Source organism: Sus scrofa, chromosome 6 (assembly GCF_000003025.6).
Source record: "Sus scrofa isolate TJ Tabasco breed Duroc chromosome 6, Sscrofa11.1, whole genome shotgun sequence".
NCBI classification, from domain to species: Eukaryota; Metazoa; Chordata; class Mammalia; order Artiodactyla; family Suidae; genus Sus; species Sus scrofa.
Window position 1 is genome coordinate 46,441,554 of NC_010448.4, and position 27,459 is coordinate 46,469,012.

Consider the following 27,459-nt stretch of genomic DNA (forward strand, 5'->3'; position numbering starts at 1 on the left):
GTGGATTTATCTCCTTCTCCTAACTTTATCAGATTTTCTTTCATGTATTTTGATGTTATTATTAAGTGCATAAACATTTATGATTATTTTCTCTTGATGAACTACCTTATTATTATGAAATGATCTCAAGAAAACCCACACCCATTGGTCTGATCCTCAAGGTCTGCCATACACTCCTACTCCACTCTCTACCAGTCACTTTCTATCATAGTACATTCTTATAGTTAACCTCACAAATGTCACACACAAATAACACAATCACACACATGGTCACAGAAATGCACCATGCTCACTCCAACATTCAAGATTTTTGCATGGTCTCTCAACACACACGACAGGATCAAAAGGTCATGCAGTAACCGACAAAATCAGTCATGTGACAGAAACCAAAACAAATAAATTATAAACACTATTGTTCTAAGGGGGTATAGAGTCAGGTTAAGGAGTCATGGAGTATTGAAGGAGAGGTGTAATCAGAGAAGACCTGTTGGAGACATTTACATCCGTATGTAGCCAGTAAGGGAACTTTGAAGATACCCGGCAGAGGATCTATTTTAGGAAGACGGGACACATTCACATCCACAGTCACCAAATCACAAATACAGGAATCATACGCAAAGGGATGAACTTCTAGATCCTGACCCCTCCCCTCCGGTCTTCATTCCCAGGGCAAGAACGCCCTAGTGGGAGGTAGGACCGGGAGGGAACATAATGCATCTGCGCACTTCACTCCCAACTGCCCCGCCACACTTTTTTTTCCCGTCTCTCAGAATATGGGACCTCATCCTCACCCACTTTGTGTAGGGGCGGCCCTACACACCAACTCGACCCCCTGCGGTTAACACACTGCCTGTAATTCTCCGCCTGGTTACTAAGGGAGGTGGACCGAGACCTAGTGCCTGCGCACTTCAATCCGAAACCGTCTAGCGTGACGCTTGGCCTCGTCCTGTGGCGGACCCAGGTTTGAAGCAGAGAGGAAGCGATTGAGACTTCCACGCTCCGGCAAGGCCAGGGGGAATTCGCTGTGGCAGGAGCCGGGGCGTAGGGGGCGATGTTACGTATCCCCAGCAGAGCCGCCCTGTGGCTGTTGGTATCCCCCGCGCCGAGGCTTTTTCTGGTTAGGACTACATTTCCCAGAGGCCCCCGCGAGCACTGGGCCCCTGGCGCCTTTGTGTCCTCCGGAGGCCGAGTCGCTTATTTCCAGGCCCGCGGAGGCTGAGTTCCTTCAGATTCAGGGCAGGAGGTGGGCCCGAGAGGAGGTTGCCGGAGCCTTCCGGGCTGGGACCCGATCTTCCGGCAGTTCAGTTCTGCAGGTAGGAAGTGGGTTGAGGAGTGGCCTGTGGGTCACCCAGACGTCGGTCCTGGGCCTTTTCTGTGACTCTTCGTGTGAGAAGGTGATTGATACCTTACGGTGCGTGAGCCTGTCACCCGATATGCCTGTGCACATCAGATTTCTGTGACTGTGGGTGTGAGTCGATGGTTGGTGCCACAGAAGGTGAGACTGTCAGTAGGGGTGAGAGGGGACTCTGTCCCCTGTTGTTCCTGTATCCTCGGCCTCTTTGTGGTTGGAGTGTGTGAGTGAGACCATCGGTTGTGATACACTGATATTTGAGGCTGGGTGTTATGGGAGAGGTGACGGTGTGAGTCTGCCGGTACCCATGGCCGCTGACTGTGATCTTCGTAAGATGGTGGTTGGCGCTGTAGTTTTTAAGAATTTGTGAATGTATGTGTGTGTCGGGGAGGGTAGTGGGGACTGAGTGAGACTGTGCCACCAATATCCATTAAAGCTAGCCAAGTGTGTCACCAAGTTTCAGAGCCACTGATCTACTGGTGAGGAGAAAGAAAGATAAGTGGAGTCAGGAAGACCTTTGTTTGATCTTGGTGCTGTTATTTATTAGCTGTGTGTCTTTATGCAAATAGTTACATTGCTTGGAGTCAGTCTTTATTTGCAAAATCTAGAAAATCTGTTGTTAAAATAATAAATTAGGAAGTGATTTAGGCACAGGTTAAATTGTATGCCATTAGATTCCTAGGTCTCTATTAAGCTTTCTCTATTGGAGGGAAGGGTGCAACAGAGGAAAAAAGAAGCCAAAAAATTCTATGCTGCTTATTCTGGATGCTGCAAGGAAAGCCTAGTTTCTGATGTTCTTTTCTTCATCTCACTCATCTAAGGGCTGTGCCATTTCTCAAGTGAAGAGCCAAGGGGAGGAAAGAATGGCTGTTGGACTTCTTAAAGCCATGTACCAGGTGAGTTAGTGTTTCTCTTTCCTGAAATATTTTCCTGCTTTTCAAAAGAGCAGACTTTCCTTCTGCTGAAACCTTTCTGGGTAACCAATCACATCACTTTTTAAAATCCTCCAATGGATTCCCACCTTATTCTGGATAAATGCTAAAGTCCTTGCCCTGGCCTGCAAGGCGGTAAATATTTGGTCCCTGGCTATCCCTCCAACCTCATCTAATTTTTCTCGCTCTGTCTCTAACTCACTCACTCAGTTCCAGCCACACTAGCTTCCTTTTAGTGAGTCAAGTACACTTTTAACTCGTGGCCTTGCACTTACTGTTACCTCTACCTAGAATGCTGTCCCCCCAGATACAGACTAACTTATTCATTCTAGTCTCTGTCCAAATGTTCATTCAATAAACAGATTTTTACTAAGCACCTATTAACTAAGAGGGCTTAGTCCTTATCTTCTTCTCTATCTATACTCCTTTGTTGATCTCATTTCGTCTCATGGCTTAAAATACCATCAATATGCCAACAACTACCAAATTGTATACAGCCCAGAACCCTCTCCAAAAATCCAGACGAATATATCTAACTGCCTATTCAGCATCTTCATTTAGTTGTGGAATGGATACCTCGGATTCATCTGTCTCAAACTGAGTGAAATGAGCCACTGGAAATTTTGGGGCATCGGAGGGGCATGATCTGATTCCCATCACACTGGCTGCTATTGAAAATAAACTGAATGGGACAAAGAAAGAAACAGAAGAATCTATTGTAATACTTTTATATACTTTCCCATCTCAGATGTTCCAATTAAAAATCTTTTTTTTTTTTTTTTTTTGTCTTTTTAGGGCTGCACCCACAGCATATGGAGGTTCCCAGACTAGGGGTCTAATCAGAGCTGTAGCTGCAGGCCTACATCACAGCCACAGCAACGTGGGATCCGAACTGTGTCTGCAACCTGCACCACAGCTTATGGCAATGTCAGATCCTTAACCCACTGAGTAAGGCCAGGGACTGAACCTGTGTCCTCTTGGATGCTAGTCAGATTCGTTTCCACTGAGCCATAATGAGAACTCCCCAGTTAAAAGTCTTCCATCAGGAAGTTCTTTTTGTCCTACCGTCAAAATTTATCCAGAATCTGACCACTTTTTACTACCCTCAGTTTCCATTCTGGTCTAAACCATTATCTCTCACCTGGATTATTGCTTTGCTTTTCTAACCTGTCTCCCTATTTCTACCCTTACTGTCTTTATTCTCAACAGAGCAGCCAAAGTGATCCTGTTACACGTCATATTATGTCATTCCTCTTCGTGGCAGGCAGAGAAATAATAAAAAGTATAGATAACTCTTTCAAATAGTTTTGCTGTAAGAGAAGGAGAGACTAAAGATGGTAACTAAAGGAGGAACTGGTGGACAAGGCTTTTTAAAGATGAGTATATGTCTGTGGGCTGATGTTAAAGATTCAATAGAAAGGGAAATTGAAGATGAAGAGGAAAGAGGAGGGAATTGATGGAACACTGTGCTTAAGTGTTTGAGAGGAGCTGAGTTCTAGAGTTCAAGTGGAGGGGTTGGCCTTTGCTAGGAAAATGGGCTATTCATTTATAGTAACAGGATCACGTTAGAGTAAATGGTCACAGATGCAAGTCGATGTGTCGATGTTGGGGAGGGTTGTGGAAATTCTTCTAAAATAGCTTTTGGTTTTTTTTTTTCAGTGAAATAAAGCAAGATCATTAGCTGAGTTAGGGTAGGGGAAGAAGTACTGAAGATTTGAGAAGATGGTCATTTAGGAGGGTGGGGGAGATGAATGGAGTAGAGCAATGTATCCTAAGTAGACAGACACGTATCATTTTGGCCTACTTGAAGTTGGTGATCATGAATTTAAAGTGAGACCAACTGGTATGGTTGGTATGATTTCTCCAGCAGAGTTCAGCCATGCAGGGTATAGAACCAGAGTATGCTGAGTGATGACTTGTTTAACCAGGGAGTTCAGCTAAGTGAGAGAGGGACAGGGAAGTTGAGGGCATATGCATGGGGGTGATTATAACAAGCGGTTGTTCTAGGCAGTGAGGGTAGGTGGCGATGAGGAACAGTGAAAATGCAGCGAGATCAATGATTTGTAGGTTCTAGTGGCGTCAAAGATTTAGGCTAATTGGGGTACCAGAGGGGAAAAATTGGAAATAGGAAGTGGAAGTGAGAGTAGGAGAGTTGAGATTATGGAGGGCTTGGCACTTATTGGTAATGACAAGGTCTAGGGCATGATGATGCAAGTGAGTGACTGTAGAAGTGTGCAGCACGAGGTTATTGGAGGAGGGACGCTCAGAAAACTGAGGCCAGGTTGTGGGGAGGGCTATTTATATGGATATAGAAATGACCAAAGATTATGTATTAATGGGAGTAGCACTGGAGAGAGTGATAGTGAGCCAGATGCTGAAGTGTTCAAGGAATGACAGAAAATTGGTATATACCAGGAATTGGTAGACAACTAAAACAAGGAGGGATAATGATACAGCCTGATTTCAGGACATTGAAAATAGGTGTCTTTTAGGGAAGTGGTTGGGCTAATGGTCTGGAAACTGTTATAAGGAGGAGAGGTCACCTACTTCACCTCCACGTGCTGTGGTATAAGGGACGCAAGAAATGAGACAGTCACCACATGACAGGGCTTCAGGGGAAGTAGTCTTCTCTGCTGGGAGCCATGTTTCTGTGAGGCAAAAAGTAAAGAGAACGGTTGATTTTCTTCAGAGTGGTTGGATTATAATTTATGAATGGATTTTGAAACCAAGTAGTTGGTGAGAGGTCAAATATTTTAAGAGGTTCTTTGTCAGTGGTCAGAATTTAAATTCCTTATATTACATTTATAATTATTTTCATTGTATAAATTAAAGACATAAAATATTCATTTATTATATATTTATGTAAGCTAAGGAAAAACATTTTTGGGATCATATATACCGTAAGAACTAAACACTTAACAGTAGTGTTTCTATAATATATGGGAGATGTTACTGCTTAAGATGGAGGGGGAGAAATTCACAAACTATGTCATATAATTAAATAAGAACTTTCATATAATTAAAAAAAAGTTCTCGGAGTTCCCGTCGTGGCGCAGTGGTTAACGAGTCCGACTAGGAACCATGAGGTTGCGGGTTTGGTCCCTGGCCTCGCTCAATGGGTTAAGGATCCGGCATTGCTGTGAGCTGTGGTGTAGGTTGCAGACACGGCTCGGATTCCACGTTGCTGTGGCTCTGGTGTAGGCCGGTGGCTACAGCTCCGATTCGACCCCTAGCCTGGGAACCTCCATATGCCACGGGAGCAGCCCAAGAAAGAGCAAAAAGACAAAAAAAAAAAAGAAAAAAGAGTTCTCTTGTGGTGCAATGGGTTAAGGATCCTAGCTTGTCACTGCAATGGCTTGGATTGCTGCTATGGTGTGGATTTGATCCTGGCCAAGGAACTTCCACATGCTGTTAAAAAAAAAAAAAGAAAGAAAAGAGAAGAAAAAAGTTATTAAGTGTTGAAATTCTTGGAGAATTTTTATTTTGTAGAGAAAGTTTTTTTTAACAATGACAAAATTGTATCAAATGCCAAATAAAAAAGCCTTGCTTTGATAGTCACCTCTTCTAATTTTGTTAAAAAAAAAAAAAAAAAGGAATTCCCATTGTGATGCAGTGGGAAGCGAATCCGACTAGTGTCCATCAAGATGCGGATTCAATCCCTGGCCTTGCTCATTGGGTCATGGATCTGGCCTTGCTGTGAGCTGTGGTGTAGGTCACAGATGAGGCTTGGATCCCCCGATAATATGGCTGTGGCCGTGGTGTAGGCTGGCAGCTACAGCGCTGCTTTGACCCCTAGCCTGGGAACTTCCATATGCTGCAGGTGCTAAAAGAAAAAGAAAAAGCTGTCAAAAAATTTATGTGTGTGTATCTCCACAAACATAATAATATGTTAGTTCTCATCAAGTGGTCACATTATGGAAACCCAGAATCCAGCTGAATCATAGCATAGCTCCAAATTTTTAAGAATTTTGCTCAGTGAAGCTGTACTATAAGCGGAACACTTATTTCTTTACACAAAATTTCAAGTAGTCTGGCTTAAAGTATTTGAATTTTAATGGAATTGATGATTTTCTTTGCTTGGTCTACCAGAATTTTTGGAGATACAGCAAGCCCTTTCTGGTCTCGTTCCCCACGCCATCCCCACCTTTGGCTGCCCCATGGCATATGGAGTTCCTGGGCCAGAGATCAGAGCCCATCCAGTCTTGACTCAAGCCACAGCTGTGGCAACACTAGATACTTAACCCACTGTACCTGGCTGGTGATTGAACCTGTGTCCCAGCAGCAGCGTTTCCAAGACACCCTGATCCCATTGCGCCACAGTGGAAACTCCTGTGGTCTCATTTTTGGTCCTCTTATAGCTTCTTGAACTTTTCAAACCATTCATTTATTAATTCATTTTATTCACCAAATATTCGATTAACTCACATGTGCCAGATACTATTCTGTAGCTGGGATATAGCAGTGACAAAAAACAACAACAACAAAAACCACATGGCCTCAAGGACTTTACATTTTAGTGTTATTTATTGGAGCAAACAATAAATAACAAAATAATTAAGTACGATGAAGAAAAATAAGCAGTGCTAGGGAAATAGGGAACTGGGGTATAAGCATTGCTATTTTTATGTAGGATGATATGAGAAGTACAAAAACCTGAGGGGGGACATGTTTGACATATTTGGGGATGTAATATCAGGGAGAGCCCTGTGGGTCTGAGGCAGAATGAGTGGTCGGTGAGTATGGGAAGAGATAAGGTTATTTCATTTTTTAAATTCATTCATTCATTAATTCATTTTGTCTTTTTAGGGCTGCACCCACGGCATATGGAAGTTCCCAGGCTAGGGGTCAGATGAGTGCTGTAGCTGTCAGCCTACACCACAGCCACAACAGCATGGGATCCGAGCCACATCTGCAACCTACACCACAGCTCACAGCAACACCAGATCCTTAACCCACTAAACAAGGCCAGGGATCGAACCTGAGTCCTCATAGATTCTAGTCAGGTTTGTTACCACTGATACTCCAGTTGCATTATTTATTTATTTCATTTTAGGAGTTGGTGACCTTCAGAGATGTAGCTGTAGACTTCTCCCAAGAGGAGTGGGATTGTCTAAATTCTTCTCAAAGGCATCTGTACAGTAATGTGATGTTGGAGAATTACAGGATCTTAGTATCACTGGGTAAGAATATCTTCTTGGAAAACTGAGCTTCTACTCATAAAGGGCACTGTGCTACCACCATTGTGAAATTTTTGGATAACGTATATAGTGCTTGGCTAACCATTTGCTGCCTGTAACAAAGTAACAGGTTAATTTTGTGGAGTTGTCAATGAACATATCTATTATTAATTATTATTATTAATGATATTAATAATAATATTAATCTATATTAGAAGCTTCAGCTTCTCTGGCTTTCTGTAAGCTCCCTCTTCCCTGATGATCGAAGAATTGGATGTGAGTTCTGAGATATCTACAGCATGACCAAATTCTGTTTTTGTTTTTTGTTTTTGTTTTTTCATAAATGCAGGACTTTGTTTTTCTAAACCAAGTGTGATATTGTTGTTGGAACAAGGGAAGGAGCCCTGGAAAGTGAAGAGAGAGTTGACAAGAGGTTCGTACTCAGGTGAGTGAAGAAGAAATAAGCAGGCAAAAACCTTTGCAGGTTACAGGCCAGCTTGACTAGAAGATATCAGCTCTTCAGTCTTCTTTGTTGTTGGCATGTTCTTCTCCAGTGTTCTAGGTCTTAGTAGAAACTTGAGTCCTTTTAGAATATTCTCCCAAAGTTGTTATTCTGAACTGTCTCTTCTTTCGCCTTACCTCCTTTCATCTATTCTGTTTCATAAGCTTCTTCCAGTCTTTAAAAAATCTTTTCCTAATATGTTAAACTTTTGAGCTCTACAGACAGCTGTTACTGAAGTAACAAGTTCAAATGCTGACACTTAACATACAGTGAAAGTTTGGAAAAGTTACCTAACCTCTCTGTGCTTTTGTTTTGTCATCTGTAAAGTGGGATAATATTTTTTAAGTGCTTTCAACAGTTTCAGTCTCCTACTATGAGCTCAAAAACTGTTAGGTGCTAGTGTTATAGTAGTAGAAGTATTTCTATAAATGCCATCTTTTTCTCTTAAAGGTCAGTTCATTCACCCTTTAATCAACATTTAATGAATCTGTACTTTAAACAGGGTACTTACAAGATGCTAATCATTTATATAAATGATCAAAAAATTGATGGGCTTGTAGCAGAAAGACAATTTAGCTATACATGTCACACATGAAAAGAAAGCTGACATAAAGGAAGCTCAGAGAGAGAGGGGAGAAAGGAGTCTGGTTTACTGGGAAGATGATGGTGTTTAATAAAAACACAAGTCAAGCTAGAAAACATCTGAGGGTTTAGCCTTGTGGTGTAGGAATGATTTTCAGATAGACATAAGGAGCATTAAGGTAAAGTGCAGGACTAAAGTTCAGAAGAAAATCAGAATTGTAAATATCTCTGTCAGCACCACTCCCCAACTCACCCCCTCACTGCCGCTCCCCAATCTTTTATATTCTTGCTCAGTTTTCTAAGAAAAAATTTTGATGTGGAGTTATAGTTTCAAAGAATATATGGCTGAATTTTGTTTATTATTATTAAATAAATCACACATATAAACATATATTAGCCATATATGTAGTTTAAGTAATAATATAATAAAAACATGTGTACCTACTTCTTAATTGAGGAAAGAGAAAAATGCCATTTTAGGCCCCCTGGGGACCCCTGCCTAATCATATGCCACTCCCTACCCTTGGCTCATCCTCATCCCTCATTAGGGTAACCATTTTCCTACAAATTTCCTTATTATTTCTTGACTTTGATTTATAGTTGTGCCATATAGCCCTAAACAAAATGTTTATTAGCATATTTTCTAATTTTTTTATGCATGGATATAATATTGTGCATATAATCCTGACTTTTTAAACTTAAAATTATATTCCTGAGATTTATCCCATGTTGATTTTAGTAGCTATTGTTCCTTGAATTTTTTTTCCTGTTGAAATGTAATGTATTCCACATGTAACCATAGTTTATCCATTGAAGGCCATTGGAGTTGTTTCAGTTTTATTTTGTTAAAATGTTACTGCTATGAACTTTATCCCTGACTACTGGAGTTCATATAGTGAATATACTGGATAACACTGTTTTACTTTCCAGAGTATTTGTACTCATTTACATTTTTAACAACTGTGTGTGAGAATATTCATTGCTCCACACTCAAGATTTGACAAAATAAGAAAATGTTTGCAAATTTAGCGGGTATGAAATATTATCTCTATATATTTCTCATCTGAATTTCCTTAAATAATAAAAAAAAATTGGCATCTTTTTATAATTATAAATGGCCATTCGGATTTCTATTTTGTTATATTCTTTTGCTTTTTTATTTTTTAGATTCCTTGTGTAAGTAATAACATACAGTATTTATCTTTTTCTGTCTGATTTATTTTACTATGCGTAATACCTTCTTTCTTTGTCTGATTTATTTTACTATGTGTAATTCCATTGTGTATATATAAGCTTTATCCATTTGTCTGTTGATGGACACTTAGGTCACTTCCATATCTTGGCTATTGTAAATAATGCTGCTCTGAACATTGGGGTGCATGTATCTTTTTGAATTAGTGTTTTCATTTTCTTTGTGTATATACCCAGAAGTGGAACTGCTGGATCATATTTTACATAACAGAACTATAAAAAAAGTTCTATTTTTAGTTTTCTGAAGAACTTCCTTGCTGTTTTCCATAGTGACTGCATCAATGTACATTCCTACCAACAATGCAGGAGGGTTCCCTTTTCTCCACATCCTTGCCAACATTTATTATTTGTGGCCTTTTTTTTAATGGCCTCATCCATGTCATGTGGAAGTATAATCCCCGAATTAGGAATCAAATCTGAGCCACAGCTGTGACCTACACCACAGCTGTGACCTACACCACAGCTGTGGCAACACTGAACCTTTTAACCCACAGGGCTGGGCAGGGGATCCAACCCCACCTCTGCAGTGACCCGAGCAGCTGCAGTTGGATTCTTAACCCACCATGCCACAGAAGGAACTCCCTATTTGTGTTCTTAATGATAAACATTCTGACTTTTGTAAGATGATCTTATTGTGTATGTGTTTTTCCTTTGTTTGATTTTGTCTGTGGCATATGGAGATTCCCAGGCTAGGGGTCAAATTGGAGCTGTAGCTGCCGGCCTACACCACAGCAACGTGGGATCCAAGCTGCATCTGCGACCTACACCACAGCTCACAGCAACGCCAGATCCTTAAAGATCCTTAACCCACTGAGCAGGGCCAGAGATTGATTGAACCTGCGTCCTCATGGATGCTAGTCAGATTCGTTTCTGCTGAGCCACGATGGGAACTCCCTGATCTCATTGTGATTTTGATTTGTGTAGTTTATGTTTTTGATATTTTGTTTTAAGAAACCTTTCTGTTTTCTGAAGTCATCTAGATGTTCTCAAATTATCTTCTCAAGATTTGCCTTTCATAACTAGAGCCATAATCCAATTGAAATTGATTTTTGAGATTGAAGTATTTAATTTCTACTCCTATGGAAAACCAAATGTCCTGGACATTTACTGAAGAAATGAGCACTCTTTGCTCCTTGTTCCAAATGTTACCTCTTAATATATCAGGTTACAGTATATCTGTGGGTCTGATTTTGAGCTCTGTTCCATTCCATTCATCTCTGCTTCCTTTTTTTTTTCACACCAGTTCCACACTACCTTTTTATTTCTCCCCCTTTTTAGGGCCACACCTGTGGCATACAGAAGTTCTCAGGCTAGGAGTCGAATCAGAGCTGCAGCTGCAAGTCTATACCACAGCAACACTGGATCTGAGCTGCATCTGTGACCTATGCCCACAGCTTGTGGCAATGCCAGATCCTTAACCTACTGAGTGAAGCCAGGGATCGAACCTGCATCTTCACAGAGACAATGTCAGGTTCTTAACCCACTGAGCCACAACAGGAACTCCATATCACACCATCTTAAATAAAATATGTTAATGTAAGACTGAATGTCCATTAGGATAAGCACCACACTTTATGTTCTTCAGAATTTTTTGTTTTCCCTTTGGCTGACTCAATAAAGTTTAGGTTAGCTTGTCAGTTTCCTCTAGAAAACTACAAAAAGCTATTGGCTTTTGGTTCAAATTTTATTTATTCTATATATCACTTTTGAAAATTTCTTCTATTTGTAAATATAGTTTATCTCTCCATTTATTTAGGTTTTTAAATTCAGTATTTTTCATAGTTTTCTCCATAAAGGCCAATGCACATCTTCTTTTTATTTTTATTTTTATTTTATTTTCCCACTGTACAGCAGGGGGATCAAGTTATCCTTACATGTATACATTACATTTTTTTCCCCCACCCTTTGTTCTGTTGCAACATGAGACATCTTCTATTAGATTAATTCCTAGGCCTCTTAGTTTTATTCCTATGTTAAATGTTGTCTGTGTTTTCAATTTGTTGTTCATACATAGTTAACTTTTATATTTGACCTTATATTCAGCAACATTGCCAAAGCTCTGTTATTCATACCAGTAATTTTTAAATTTATTTGGCTTTTTCTGTGGGCAGACACATCTGTGAATAATGGCAATTTCTTCATTTTAGAGTCTTACACCCTTAATTTCCTTTTTCTATTACCCTGTCTTAGATTTCTTTCTTTTTTTTTTTTTTTTCCTGTCTTAGATTTCTAATATAGGAGTTCTTATTGTGGCTCAGTGGTAACGAACCCAGCTAGTATCCATGAGGATGTGAGTTCACTCCCTGGCCCTACTCAGTGGGTTAAGGATTGAGCATTGCCATGAGCTGTGGTAAGGGCACAGATGTGGCTTGGATCCCGTGTTGCTGTAGCTGTGGTATAGGTTGACAGCTATAACACCTACTCGACCCTTAGCCTGGGAACTTCCACATGCCACAGGTGTGACCCTAAAAAAAGAAGAAAAAAAAAGGTCTCCATTACAGTATGCACCAAAGAAGTGATGGCAGACATTTTTAGCAACTTCTGGTCTCAATGAAATTGCTTTAATATTTCATTATTAATAATTCTGATGTTTAAAGGTTTCCAGTAGATATCCTTTCATTACTGTTTGCTAGAGTTTTGATTGTGGAAAGCTTTTGAGTTTTAATAAATGTTTTTGTGTATCTATAGATGATGAGATGATTTTTACTTTTTCATCTGTTTATGTAGTGAATTACATATGACATTTGAAATGTTGAATCAATCTTGTATTCCTGAGACAAACCCATCTTTATCTTTTCCATTCATGGATAGTTGTGACTTGCCATTATTTTGCTCAGATTTTTTGCATCTGTGTTTGTCAGTGAGGTTGGCCTTCAACTTTCCCTTCACTCTTCTTGCCAGATTTTGGAATCAAGGTCGTTTTTTTTTTTTTTTTTTTTCTTCCATTTCTTTAATTAAAGTATAGTTGACTTATGTCCTAGTCTTATAAAATCTGTTGGTTGGAATTCCCGCCTTGGCTCAGCAGAAATGAATCTGACTAGTATCTGTGAGGTATGCAGGTTCAATCCCTGGCCTTGCTCAGTGGGTTAAGGATCAGCCATTGCTGTGAGCTGTGGCGAAGGTGGCAGACACAGCTGGGTTCTGGTAGTGCTGTGGCTGTGGTATAGGCCGGCGGCTACAGCTGCAATTTGACCCGTAGCCTGGGAACCTCCATATGCTGCAGGGATGGCCCAAAAAGACAAAAACAAAAACGAAAAACAAAACGAAAATATAAAATCTGTTGGTGAGTATTTTCCTGATTTTTCTTCCTTAGAATAATTTGTGTAAAATAAAAATTATTTATTTTTTGAATATTTGGTAGAATTTTGTTCATCTTGGCCTGGGAGTTTTTGTGTGTGAAAAGAATTTAAACTAATAATTCAGTTTTTGTTTTAAGAGTCTATGTCTTTTATTTCTCCTATAGTTGTAGAGTTATGGTATTTTTTCGAAGAATTTATACTTCTCATGTGAGTTCTCAAATGTATGAGATCAAGCTGTTCATCATTTTCTCTTAAATTGGTAGTATATGTAATTATGTATAATTAGTATATGTAATTATCTTTTTCCTCCTAGAAAGGGAGAAACAAATCTTTAAATTTACTGTTTTTAGATATTTTTTATTTCACTGATCCTAACTTATCTTTTAAAATTTTTCATGGAGTTCCTGTCGTGGCTCAGTGGTTAACAAATCTGACTAGGAACCATGAGGTTATAGGTTCGATCCCTGGCCTCGCTCAGTAGGTTAAAGATCCCACGTTGCCATGAGCTGTGGTGTAGGTTGCAGACTCAGCTTGGATCCTGAGTTGCTGTGGCTCTGGTGTAGGCTGGTGGCTACAGCTCCAATTAGACCCCTAGCCTGAGAACCTCCATATGCCGCAGAAGCAGCCCTAGAAAAAGCAAAAAGACCAAAAAAATAAAAAAATAAAAATAAATAAAAATTTTCATATATTTCTCCTCTATTACTGTTTTATTCTCCCTACATTTATTTATGCTATTTTCTTTTTTTAATTTTTTAAAATTAGACAATTCAGTGTTTTAAGGCTTTTTCGTTTCTATTATAAGCATTTAAGACCATATTAGGAATATAGTCCACATGTTTTGGTATGTACTATTTTTGCTATCATGTACATCTTAGCATTTTCCTATTTCCTTTGATTTTTTTTTTTCATGACTCATGGATTATTTGGAAGCTTTAAGTTCCAAATTTACATTTTTTCTTTGGTTTAACTGCATTGTGGTTGGAGGATATGGTCTGTCTAATATGCATTCTTTGAAAATACTTTGAAACGTCTTTTATGTCTTGGGGTTGATTTTGGTAAATATTCTGTATACTCTGGAAAATGTGTTTGCTGCTTGTGGAGTATAGCATTTGATGTACGTTCATTGGATTAAGTTCAATAATTTTGCTGGTCACTTGTGTGTCCTTATTGATTTAAAAAAATCTCTTTAAGCAATATTTTGAAGGTATTTTATTAAGTGATATGTTTTGGAGATTATTTTTCTTGTAATTCCATAAGGATTATCTTTCTAGTGAATTCTTATATTGTTTTTACTTTTAAAATCTAGTGATGATTCTTCCCTTAACTATTTAGGTTGATGTTAATATAAATATATTAAGCGTTCTTTTGTTAATATTTACTTAGTGTAGTTTTTCCCACCCCTTTACTCACTTTCTATGTGTTTCTTTTGTAAATAGTACATAGCCAAACATTTTTTTGACCAGTCTTTAACTATAGCTGCACCCGCAGCATATAGAAGTACCAGGACCACGGAATAAATCATAGCCACAGCCACAGCTGCAATCTATGCAGCAGCTGCAGCCCAGGATCCTTAAATCCACTGCACTAGGCTAGGATGCAAACCCACACCTCTGCAGTGACCCCAAGCTGCTATAGTCAGATTCTTAACCCACTGCACCACTGCTGGAGCTCCTGACCAGTCTGCTAATCTAATTGTGTTCTTGTTGAGTTTTAGGAGTTCTTTATATATTCTGGATATTAACCCCCTTTCAGATATATATATGATTTTCAAAATTTTCTTTGATTTCTCTGTGAGTTGCTTTTTACTCTGTTGATTATGTCCTTTGATGCACAGAAGTCTTTTTCATGAAATCCAGTTTGTCTGCTTTTTTCTTTTGTTGCTTGTGCTATTAGTGTCGTAACCAAGAAATTATTGCCAAATATAATGTCATGAAGATTCTTCCCTGTGTTTCCTTCTGAGTGTATTTTAGTTTTTTAAGTTTTACATTTAATCCATTCTGGGTTAATTTTTGTACATGGTGTAAAGTAAGGGCCCAACTTCTTTGCATGTGGATATTTAATTTTTCCAGCACCATTTACTGAAAAGCCTGTCCTTTCACCATGGAATGGTCTTTGCACACTTGTCAAAAATCATTTGACCATAAATAGCAGGGTTTATTTCCGCACTATCTTCTTTTCCATTGGTATATAGATCTATCTTTATGCCAGTGCCCCACTGTTTGGAGTACTAAGTCTTATAATAAGTTTTGAAACCAGGGGGTTCCCATTGCGGCTCAGCAGTAAAAAACCCAACTAGGGAGTTCCCGTCGTGGCGCAGTGGTTAACAAATCCGACTAGGAACCATGAGGTTGCGGGTTCGGTCCCTGCCCTTGCTCAGTGGGTTAACGATCCGGCGTTGCCGTGAGCTGTGGTGTAGGTTGCAGACGCGGCTTGGATCCTGCGTTGCTGTGCCTCTGGCGTAGGCCGGTGGCTACAGCTCCGATTCGATCCCTAGCCTGGGAACCTCCATATGCCGCGGGAGCGGCCCAAGAAATAGCAACAACAACAACAACAACAACAAAGACAAAAAGACAAAAAAAGACAAAAACAAAACAAAACAAAAAAAAAACCCAACTAGTATCCATGAGGATGCAGGTTCAATCCTTGGCCTCGCTCAATGGGTTAAGAATCTGGCATTGTGGTGAGCTGTGGTATAAGTCACAGGCATGGCTTCGGATCCCTTGTTGCTATGGATGTGGTATAGACCGGCAGCCACTGCTCCAATTTGCTCTCTAACCTGGGAACCTCCATATGCAGCCCTAAAAAGCAACAACAACAACAGAAGGTTTGAAAACCAGGAAGGGTGAGATTTCCAACTTTGTTCTTCTTTTTCAAGACTGTTTTGGCTATTATGGGTCCACCGAGTTTACATATGAATTTCAGGATCTATTCTTCTCTTTCTGGAAAAAGCATTATTGGGATTTTGACAGGTATCGCATTGAATTTGTAGATAGCTTTAGGTAGTATGGACATCTTAACAGTATTAACTTCTAATTCATGAATACAGGATGTCTCCATTTATTTGTATCCTAAATTTCTTTCAGCAATATTTTGTAGTTTTCATTGTACAAGTCTTTTACCTCCTTCATTAATTCCTAAGTACTTTATTCTTTGTGATACTATTGTAAATGGAATTGTTTTCTTAATTTTCTTTTCAGATTATTGTTAGTGTATAGAAATGCAACTGATTTGTGTGTATTGACTTTGTATTCTGCTACTGTGCTGAATTTATTAGTTATAACAGGTGTTTATCTTTTCTTTTGTGGAACATTTAGTGTTTCTACATGTAAGATCATGTTGTCTACAAGCAAATAATTTTATTTCTTCCTTTCTAATTTGGATGTTTTTAATTTGTTTTTCTTGCCTAATTTCTCTGGCAAGAATGTCCAGTACTGTCACAGTTGACTAAAAGTGATGAAAGAGAGCATCTCTGTCTTGTTCCTGATCTTAAAGGAAAGCTCTGAGTCTTTCCCTACGGGATATATTAGCTATGAGATTTTCGCATATGGCTTTTATTATGTTAAATCTTCCTTCTATTTTTAGTATGTTGAACATTTTTATCATAAAAGGGTGTTGAATATTGTCAAATGCTTTTTCTGCATCATTTGAAATGATAATATTTTTTTCTTCATTCTGTTAAAGTGGTGTATTACATTGATATTTGCCAAACCATCCCTGCATTCCAGGAATAAATCCCACTTTGTCATGGTGTATTATCCTTATAACATGTTGTTGAAATCAGTTTGCTAGTATATTCTTAAAGATTTTCACATCAGTATTCATAAGGGATATTAGTCTGTGGTTTTTTTGGAGCATCTTAGTCTGGCTTTGTTATCAGGGTAATGCTGACCTCATAGGGTAAGTTTGGAAGTCTTCCTTCCTCTTCAGCTTTCTGGAAAAGTTTGAGAAGGTTGGTGTTAATTCTTTAAATGTGTGATAGGAGTAACCACTGACACTTCTCTCACCCTAGGCTTTTCTTTGTTAGGAATTTTTTTTTTTTTTTTTTTTTTTTTTTTTTTTTAATGGCCATACCTGCAGCATATGGAAGTTCCTGAGCCAAGAACTGAATCCAAGCCACACCTGTAACATACTGGATTCTTTAACTCACTGTGCCAGGCTGGGGATTGGGCCACTGAAGTCAGATTCTTAACCCACTGTGCAACTGCAAGAATTTTGTTTGAAGATTTTTGATTACTGGTTCAATCTCCTTAGTAGTTATGAGTCTTGCCAGGTTTTCTATTTCTTTATCATTCAGTCTTGGTAGATTATGTGTTTCTTAGAATTTGTTCACTTTATCTAGTTTATCCAATTAATTGGCATACAGTTGTTTATAATACTCTTACAATCTTTTTTATTTTGTAAAATTGGTAGTAATGTCCACTCTTGCATTTCTAACTTTAGTTGAATTGCTCTTTATTTCTTTTTTCTTTTTCTTTTTATATAGCTGAACCTGCGGGATTTGGAAGTTCCTGCCAGGGGTTGAATCGGAGCTGCAGCTGCAGGCCTACACCACAGCCATAGCAACACTGGATCTGAGCTGCATCTGTGACCCACACTGGATCTTACAGCAACACCAGATCCTCAACACACTGAGTGAGGCCAGATATTGAACCCACATACAGACGCCATGTTGGCTTCTTAACCCACTGAGTCACAACAGGAACTCCCTGTTCTTTTTCCCTTAGTCTAATTAAGAGTTCATCAGTTTTGTAGAAACTCTTGGTTTAGTTGATTCTTTCTGTTTTTTTGTGTTTTTTTGTTGGGTTTTTTTGTTTTTTTTTTTTTGTCTTTTTGCCTTTTCTGGGGCTGCTCCTGCAGCATATGGAGGTTCCTAGGCTAGGGATCTAATTGGAGCTGTAGCTGCCAGCCTACACCAGAGCCACAGCAACACAGGATCCAAGCTGCATCTGTGACCTACGCCACAGCTCACGGCAACACCAGAGCCTTAACCCACTGAGCAAGGCCAGGGATTGAACCTGCAACCTCATCGTTCCTAGTCGGATTTGTTAACCACTGAGCCACAACGGGAACTCCTCTGTTATTTTTTTATTCTTGATTTGGTTTATCCCTGTTTGAATATTTATTATTCTCCTATTCTCTTCTAGACTTGGTTTGCTCTTTTTCAGCTTCATTAATATTGTTAATTTGAGATCTTTATAAATTTCCAAGTATTTCCTTTGATGAACCCCATAAATTTTGGTGTGTTGTATTTTTATTTTCATTTGTCTTAAGATATTTTTAAACTCTGTGATTTCTTCTTTGGCTCATTGTATGTTAATTTCACGTATTTGTGGATTTTCCAGTTTTCATTTTGCTGTTGATTTCTGGTTTCCTATTATGAGTAAAGAAGGTACTTAGTAAGATTTCAATCTTTTAAAATTTATTGTCTTGCCTTATGAGCTAACTTATAGTCTATCCTGAATTCATGTTTATTTTCTTTGTGAACTTTTAGGATTTAAAAAAAAAAATTCTTGGTTGTTCCCTGGTGGTATACTGAATTAAGGATCCAGCATGGTCACTGCTGTGGCTCAGATTCCTTTTGTGGCAAAGGTTTGATCCCTGGCCTAGCAATGCTGGATCCTTAACTCACTGAGCAAGGCCAGGGATTGAACCTGCATCTTCGTGGATACAGTGTTGGGTTCTTAACCCACTGAGCCATAATGGGAATTCCTTTTTTTTTTTTTTTAATGTGAAGCTTCTGTTATCCTAAAGGACCCATGAGGCATCTTAATATTCAAAAGAATATTACCAATCAGGGAAGTTCTCTCAAGCTTCAGTGTTCAGAGTTTGGTTTTTTCCTGAGTGAGGAGGGAAGGAACTTGGTGTTTTTTCTTTTGCTTTTTTTTCCATTTCATTATGCAGGCATGATTGAATGAATCATTACTCAAGTGACTCAATCTCCAGCCTTCCTTCCTTTTCCAAAAGTCAGGCTGATATTATGATGGCTCAGAGCTTAAACCCTTTATTCATATGGTTTGTCTTTCCAGCATGACCAGTCTCCAACCTGAGTCAATCTCATTAGCATCTATCTAGGGGCTCATCATAAGACACTTTATTACTATTAACTCTCAGGTATAGCCCTAAGGGTTCACCATGAATAACAAAGACACTCCTTCCAGGAGTTTAGAAGTTACCTCTTGGGAAATAGGGACAAAGACCTGCCAGATTCTTTACTGCACAGTTATTTTAAGAAATCACAGTAGGGTCTGGCTGTAATTGAACAGGCATAATAGGTTAATTTAGTAAGACTTACTGGCTTTACATTGTTGATTACTCATATATAAAAGCAAAGTGTTCATCCTCTCCTTTTATTCAAATTTTTGGGGATGGTCCCTCATGAGGATCCTAAAGCTTTTCTTCTCTTTTTGTAGAGTTTATTTCTAGGGTATTTTCCCTCTTCATTGTTGTTGTCAGTGTTAAAGCCATCTTTTGAGGTTAATTATTTTCTTTATGTTTCTGCTATTGCTCTTTAAAATTTAAATTCACAAAATAACATTCTTATTTGAAAAAAAGAAGTATAAATAGTACAGTAATTACACATAGCTTCTACATTCTACTATGTGCCTTTTATTTATCTAATTACTCTTTGTCATAAAAGACATTTCTTTTTAATAGTTACTGTTATTAGCTGTTGTTTTGCTAGTTACTTTGTGACATTTCTTAATATATTCCAAACTGTGTTCCATTGTGAAAGTGTATTTTATTCTTTTTCAGTATAAATAATTGAACAAGATGATTTTTATTATAACCTTTAATATCATGTGGTATTAATGTTCTTAGCCCTGATATTTTTCTTTCTTTTTTTTTTTTTTTTTTTTTTTTTCTGTCTGTCTTTTTAGGGCCGCACTGGCAGCATATGGAGGTTCCCAGGCTAGGGGTCCAATCTGAGCTGTAGCTGCTGGCCTACGCCAGAACCACAGCAACGAGGGGTCTGAGCCGCTCTTCGACCTACACCACAGCTCATGGCCACACTGGGTCCTTAACCCACTGAGCGAGGCTAGGGATCGGACCCACATCCTCATGGATGCTAGTCGGGTTCGTTAACCATGATGGGAACTCCGTATTTTTCTTTTTTACATTTGTCCTTCTTAATTTTTTTTGGTTTCTTCTCTTCCTAAATATCTTAATATAGGGGTGCTCCAGGTTTCATTCCTTGCTCCCTTCTCTTCAATATATACTCATTGTCTTGGTGATATAGTCTTTTAAAATAACATCACTATGCTGGCAACTCCCAATTTAAAAATCTCTAGACTTCTATCTTTTTTGTTATTGTTGAGCTATACTTGATTTACCATATTATATTGTTTTCAGGAATGCAACATAGTGATTCAAAAATTGTATAGCATTCCATTGTGACTCAGTCTCCCTGAGGATGCAGGTTTAATCCCTGGTCCCACTCAGGGTTAAGGTTCCGGCATTGCTACAAGCTGCAGCATAGGTTGCAGGTGTGGCTAGGATCAGGTATTGCTGTGGCTATAGCATAGTCGTCCAGCTCTGATTCGACTGTAGCCTGGGAATGTCCATATGCTGCCGGTATGGGCTTAAAAAAATTATATAGGTTATACTCCATTTATAGTAATTATAAAACACTGGCTATATTCCCTGTGCTGTAATAATATATCCTTGTAGCTTATGTATTTTATAAATAGTAGTTTGTACCTTTAAATCCTCTACGTCTTTCTTGCATTTTCTTGCTTCCCCTCCTCACTGGTAACTACTAGTTTGTTCTCTATGAATCTGTTTCTGTTTTGTTATATTCATTTTATTTTTTAGATTCCTTGTATAAGTGGTAACATACAGTATTTGTCTTTGTCTCATTTATTTCACTAAGAATAATACCCTCCAGGTCCATCCATGTTTTTTCAAATGGCAGAATTTCATTCTTTTTTATAACTGGGTGGTATTCTGTGTGTGTGTATACATACATACACACACCAGGTCTTTATCCATTAATCTGCTGATTGATACTTGGGTTACTTCCTTTCCATATCTTAACTGTTGTAAATAATACTGCTCTGAACATTGGGATGCATATATCTTTTTTTTTTGGTCTTTTTAGGGCCGCACCTGCAGCACATGGAAATTCCCAGGCTAGGGGCTGAATCAGATCTATTGCTGCTGGCCTACATCACAGCCACAGCAACATAGGATGCAAGCCATGTCTGGAATCTACACCACAGTTCATGGCAACAGTGGATCCTTAACCCACTGAATGAGGACAGGGATTGAACCCATGTCCTCATGGATACTAGTCTGGTCCGTTGCCTCTATGCCACCACGGGAACTCCCTATCTCTTTGAATTAGTGTTTTCATTTTCTTAAGATATATACCCAGGAGTGGAATTGCTGGATCATGTAGGAGTTCTATTTTTAGTTTTCTAGGGAACCTCTGTACTGTTTTCGATAGCAGCTGTACCGGTTTACAGTCCCACCAACAGTGTACTAGGGTTCCCTTTTCTCCACATCCTCACCAACATTGTTATTTGTGGTGTTTTTTATGATAGCCATTCTGACAGGTATGAGGTGATATTTCATTGTGGTTTTGACTTGTATTTCTCTGATGATTAGCGATGGTGAGTATCTTCATGTGCCTTTTGGCCATCTTTATATCTTCTTTCAAAAAATGTCTGTTCAGGTCTTCTGCTCATTTTTTAATCAAGTTGTTTGCTTTTTGAATATTGAGTTGAATGAGCTGTTTATATACTTTGAATATTAACTCCCTATCCTAGATCTCTATCTTAAACTTAGTCTCATGTGTACATCTGCCTTCTCAAAATTTCCATTTCAATGTCTAAAAGACATATTCAGTTTATGATGTTTAAAACTGAACTCTGGATCTTCCATATCTCTCTACCTAAACTTGCTGTAACCCTTAGCCTTTCCTGTCAAATTTGATGGCTATTCTATCTTTCCATTTTTCAGACTATAAACTTTAAAAGCATGTCTGTCTCATCTCTCTATACATTTTATGTCCGATCTATCAGGGTAGCCTCTTGCCTTCTCCTACAAATTACATCTAAAATATGACTACCTCACTATACCTCCATTGCTATCTCTCTGGTCTGAATCATTGTCATTTTTCATGTTGATTGCTACAATAGTGGTCCCCTTGCTACTCCCTTTGCTCTCCACTTTCCAGGATTTTCATTAAACCAGAACTAGGTGTCACTGCTGTACCTATACCACTTTAGTCACTCTCCATCTCACTCAGAGTAAAAGCCAAATTCCCTAGGAGGTCTATAAAGCTTAAATTATCTGATTATCCTTTACCCTCAGATTTCATCTTCTACTGCTCAGTCCTCTCTAGCCACTCTGGCCTTCTTGCCATTCCTCAAACAAACCAAACATGCTTCTACTTTTAGGCTGTTTCTTCTGCCAAAAATGCTCTTTCTCCAGATATCTAAGTGACTTTCTCGCTGCCTTCAAGTCTTCAATGTTAACTCATTAATGATTCCTACTTTTTTTTTTTTTTTTTTTCTTTTTCGGGCTGCACTTGTAGCATACAGAGTTTCCTGGCTAGGGGTCAAATCAGAGCTGCAGTTACTGGCCTATGCCACAGCCACAGCAGTGTGGGATCCAAACCATGTCTGCAACCTATGCCATGACTCATGGCAACACCAGATCCTTAACCCACGAGTGAGGCTAGGGATTGAACCCACATCCTCATGGTACTAGCTGGGTTTGTAACCCACTGAGCCACAACATGAACTTCCTCAATGATTCCTACCTTTGACTTTACCGACACTCCTGATCTCTATTATTACCCTTTCTTTTCTCTATAGCACTTAGTACCTTCTTACAGACAATAAAGTTTGCTCATTTAGCATGTATTTCCTGTCTGCCTCAAGAATATAAGGTCTGTGAAGGTAAGGATCTTTATTTTGTTTACTCTAGTATCAAAAGCATATAGAACCTAGCACAAAGTTCAATGAATGTTCTTGAAAGAAGTAATTATAAGAATGGAGACTATTTCAGTTCCTCTATTATTCATATATGCATAAAATTATAACTGAATCCAACCACCTACATAATTTCTTCTTCACCTGAGACTTAACCTTATTGATTTTCTTATGATTCTAATCATTCCTCCTTAAGTTTCTCTATGACCTATATTAGTTTCTGTTCTTATACACTTCAGAACTACAAAAGCCAATGTTCTTATGGGTATTATTTCCCATTAAATTCACATACTTTATGAGTGTACTTTCATAAATGTACCTTTTAGTACACAATAGAGGAGACATTTTTTCTTAATATTTTTCAGATTGGGAATCTATGTGTGAGACTAAAGAGATGACCCCAAAGCATGATATTTATGAAGCACAATCATCTCAGAAGGTAATAGAAAAACTTACAAGTTGTGGCCTTGAATACTCCAGTTTGAAAGAAGAATGGAAATGTGAAGGCCATTTTGAGAGGCAACCAGTGAATCAGAAGGCATGTTTCAAGGAAGAGACAATCACTCATGAAGAAACCTCTGTTGATGAGAGAGGACAAGAATATAACAAAACTTGGGGAAGTTTTCATCCCAGCACACTACTTCATACACAACAGATAATCCCCAAAGAGGAGAAAGTACATAAACATAACACACAGAAAAGCTTTAAAAAAAAATTAATGGCCATTAAGTCCAAGGGTATTTTTACAGAGAAGAAACTTCTGAAGTGTAATGACTGTGAAAAAGTCTTCAGCCAGAGCTCATCCCTTACTCTTCATCAAAGAATTCATACTGGAGAGAAGCCCTATAAATGTGTAGAATGTGGGAAAGCCTTTAGCCAGAGATCAAATCTTGTTCAGCATCAAAGGATTCATACTGGAGAGAAACCCTATGAATGTAAAGAATGTAGAAAAGCCTTCAGTCAGAATGCACATCTAGTTCAACACCTGAGAGTTCATACTGGAGAAAAACCTTATGAATGCAAAGTGTGTAGGAAAGCCTTCAGCCAGTTTGCTTACCTTGCTCAGCATCAGAGAGTTCATACTGGAGAGAAACCCTACGAATGTATTGAATGTGGGAAGGCTTTTAGCAATAGATCATCTATTGCTCAACACCAGAGAGTTCATACTGGGGAGAAACCTTATGAATGTAATGTTTGCGGGAAGGCATTTAGCCTTCGTGCATACCTTACTGTACATCAGAGAATACATACGGGAGAGAGACCCTATGAATGTAAAGAATGTGGGAAGGCCTTCAGCCAGAATTCACATCTTGCTCAGCATCAGAGAATTCATACTGGAGAAAAACCTTATAAATGTCAGCAATGTAGGAAAGCATTCAGCCAGATTGCCTACCTTGCTCAACATCAGAGAGTTCATACTGGAGAGAAACCCTATGAATGTATTAAATGTGGGAAGGCTTTTAGCAATGATTCATCCCTTACTCAACATCAGAGAGTTCATACTGGAGAGAAGCCTTATGAATGTAATGTTTGTGGAAAGGCATTTAGTTACTGTGGATCCCTTGCCCAACATCAGAGAATTCATACAGGAGAGAGACCCTATGAATGTAAGGAATGCAAGAAAACCTTTAGGCAGCATGCACATCTTGCTCATCATCAGAGAATTCATCTTGGGGAGTCCCTCTCACCACCCAATCCAGCCAATCACCAAGTCCTGTAGACTATCCCATAAATACTTCCAGAAATGATATTCTTTTTTCCATCTCTAATGTTGACATCCTAGTCTAAGGTTCATCTCATCTGGATCACTGCTATAGCTTTCTAACAGGTCTTCCTGTATTAACTTTTGGTTCTCTTGAGTTCATTTCCCACCATGAACCCAAACTGATCTTTTTTTGAAGTGTAGGAATATATACATCACTGCCTCCAGTTAAAAGTTTTTTTGGCTTGCTATTGTTCTCAAGTTAATATCCACAGTCTTTAAAACTGTATGAGGAGCTTCATTATCTGGTCCTTATATACCTTTCAGCCTTATTTTATTCTAGTCTCCCTCTCTGGGCACTAGGCACTTCCCAGGACTAAGAGCTTAGATTCTGGAAAATCATAGCTCTACCACTACTGTGGCATTGTGTGACTTTGAGTAATTTGCTTGACTTATCTAAACCTCAGGGCATTCTTTAATTCTTAAAATAGGGATAACAATGATACTGCATTGTAGAAATGTGAGTATTAAGTGAAATAGTGTCTATTGTAGATTGGTGCATATAAAGTAAGAAAATTGCATGCAAAGTACTTCACATAGTACATCAAATATAGCAGATACTCAATTAAGTAATAATAACTAACATGTAAAGAGTGCACCAGGCACTGTTCTACATACTCAGCATTTATTAACTCATTTACTCCTTACAGCTAAAACGAATTCCTAATCAGACAAAGAAGAGCATTCATGGGAAGCAGCAGGTCAGAACTGGGAAAATCTAAAAACTTTAGAAAATATGGGGAAGCATTTGTACTCTAGGTGAGTAACTGATATAGACACAAGTAGTAGAACTATAACACAACCAGTTTTGGGAAGTTTCTAAAGAGAAAGAATTGGATAAGCTAATTAAAATAAAGAAAATGAAGACTCACTGAGAATACAGAACTTACATTTAGAGCAAGAAAAGAACAGCGAGTATTGCAATTAACTCCCCAAACCCAATAAACACAGAAATTCATACTGTACCATAAAAAGGCATCAGCCTCAAGTAATTGTATGCGTGAATTGAGGTAATTCAAAAGCATTTAAACTGTTCATGCCATAGAAAAAGTATAAAGTTTATAACTTGTTATCAAGTGATTATAAAATTAAAACCAAAAGGGGATTGAGGGAAGGAAACTATAACCATACACATGTATATATATATGTGTGTGTTACATATAGTTCATTCAGTGAATATTGAGTAGCTACTGTTTGCTACACATTGATTTGGACATGAGGGGTAACATAATCAAAGCAACAACCATGTCCTCATGGAGTTAAAACAATAGATGTTCTAGGTGCAGAAAACTGAAGAGTAATAAATTGAACAGTATTATATAGGCTTAAGCTGAAAAGACTCAAGATAATAAAGTTATCAGTTATTCCTAATTCACAAATTCACTGCAAGTCCAACCAGAATTCCTCAATGGGCCTTTTTTCCCTTTATTCCACTTTGTTTTGAAATTCATCTTTTTAAGTGTGAGTTCTAAAGAACAGCAGGAAAATTACTGAACCTGATTTCTTTATAAGAAATTTTACATATGATAAAATGGTTTACACCAGTAGAGAAAGGTTGGATTTGAGGGTGTTAGAATAGCTGACAATATATATCACAGTAATAAGAGAAACAAAGTAAACTATAATGAACTATTTCAAAATCTTCATATTAACATAAGCATCACATTACCAATTAGTGAAAAGATGTGGAGCAATAGGAATGTTCTTTCACGCAGTGCAGTTGATAATAGTTTTTTATAAAGGATAATCTGTCAGTACCTAGTCAAGTTGAAGATACGGATACTCGCTGACCCAGCCATTCCACACTTAAGCCTCTACAGACCCCTCTCCTCATGTATTTAAGGAGATGTACATGAAGACGCACCTCATTGTTTGTGAGAATGAAAAGTTTAAGGCAAGCAAAATAACATTAGAGTTTAAATAAGTTAGAGTTAAAATGAAGAACTAGAATACTTCTGTCAACATGGATACATGTCAATATCAGAAGTGAACTAGAGAGTATTTTGTATGATATGGTTCCACTTACTTATATAAAATTTGAAAACATGCACATCAATACCATGTATCTTTTTCATGGCTAAATACCATATGGAAATAATGTAATAACATTCGTGACAAAATAATCATCAAATTGTGATGACCTCTGGGGAGGGAGAAAAAATGAGACTGAGGAAAGAATTCAAAGGGAGCTATCTTTTAATCATTTATTTCTTTAAAAAAATAAGCAGCTATGGCCAATTCTTCTTAATTGATAAAGCAGGTTGTGGGCTTTTATTCTCTGTATCTTTCTGTATATTTAAAATATTTCATAATTAAAAAAACATTTATGTAATGTTTGCTTTTGTCAGTTATTTCTATACTATACTGCAGGCATGCCATAGTCACCATTCATCCAATCCATATTCACCATTTTCTTCAGAAAGCTTGTATACAATCAACTTCCAGATGCAATCACTGCTAAAAATTAGGTGACTATCCTTCCAGGCATCAGTGTTTCGAGAATGACTATATTTTTATGCTGAGAGTTTTTAAATCTACTTACTAATGTTTTTCCGCCATCATAAATTTAATTTTATGGCTTCACCCATAGCATATGGAAGTTCCCGGGCCAGGGACTGAATGAGCCACAGCTGTAACCTACTGGATCCCTTAACCCACTGAGCAG

General features: G+C 38.3%; 1 protein-coding gene across 4 annotated transcripts; it reads left to right on the top strand.

Moving 5' to 3' along the window:
- ZNF570 (zinc finger protein 570) lies at positions 1,004 to 27,126 on the top strand. Of its 4 annotated transcripts, none has more exons than XM_013998450.2 (5): positions 1,004 to 1,394; positions 2,173 to 2,247; positions 7,337 to 7,463; positions 7,810 to 7,905; positions 23,398 to 27,126. In XM_013998450.2, exons 2-5 carry the CDS (start codon positions 2,215 to 2,217, stop codon positions 24,750 to 24,752), a joined length of 1,611 nt encoding a protein of 536 aa, XP_013853904.1. In that variant the 5' UTR covers positions 1,004 to 1,394; positions 2,173 to 2,214; the 3' UTR covers positions 24,753 to 27,126. The 4 variants fall into 4 exon arrangements, with proteins under 4 accessions (XP_013853904.1, XP_013853903.1, XP_013853902.1 ...); XM_013998449.2 differs by having other exon boundaries at positions 1,148 to 1,313; XM_013998448.2 differs by having other exon boundaries at positions 1,285 to 1,411.

Coding starts and splice junctions, on each gene's coding strand:
- ZNF570 (XM_013998450.2), top strand. CDS start 2,215: ATGGCTGTTGGACTTCTTAAAGCCATGTACCAG. Junction 2,248..7,336: donor TTCTTAAAGCCATGTACCAG/GTGAGTTAGTGT, acceptor ATTTCATTTTAG/GAGTTGGTGACCTTCAGAGA. Junction 7,464..7,809: donor CAGGATCTTAGTATCACTGG/GTAAGAATATCT, acceptor TCATAAATGCAG/GACTTTGTTTTTCTAAACCA.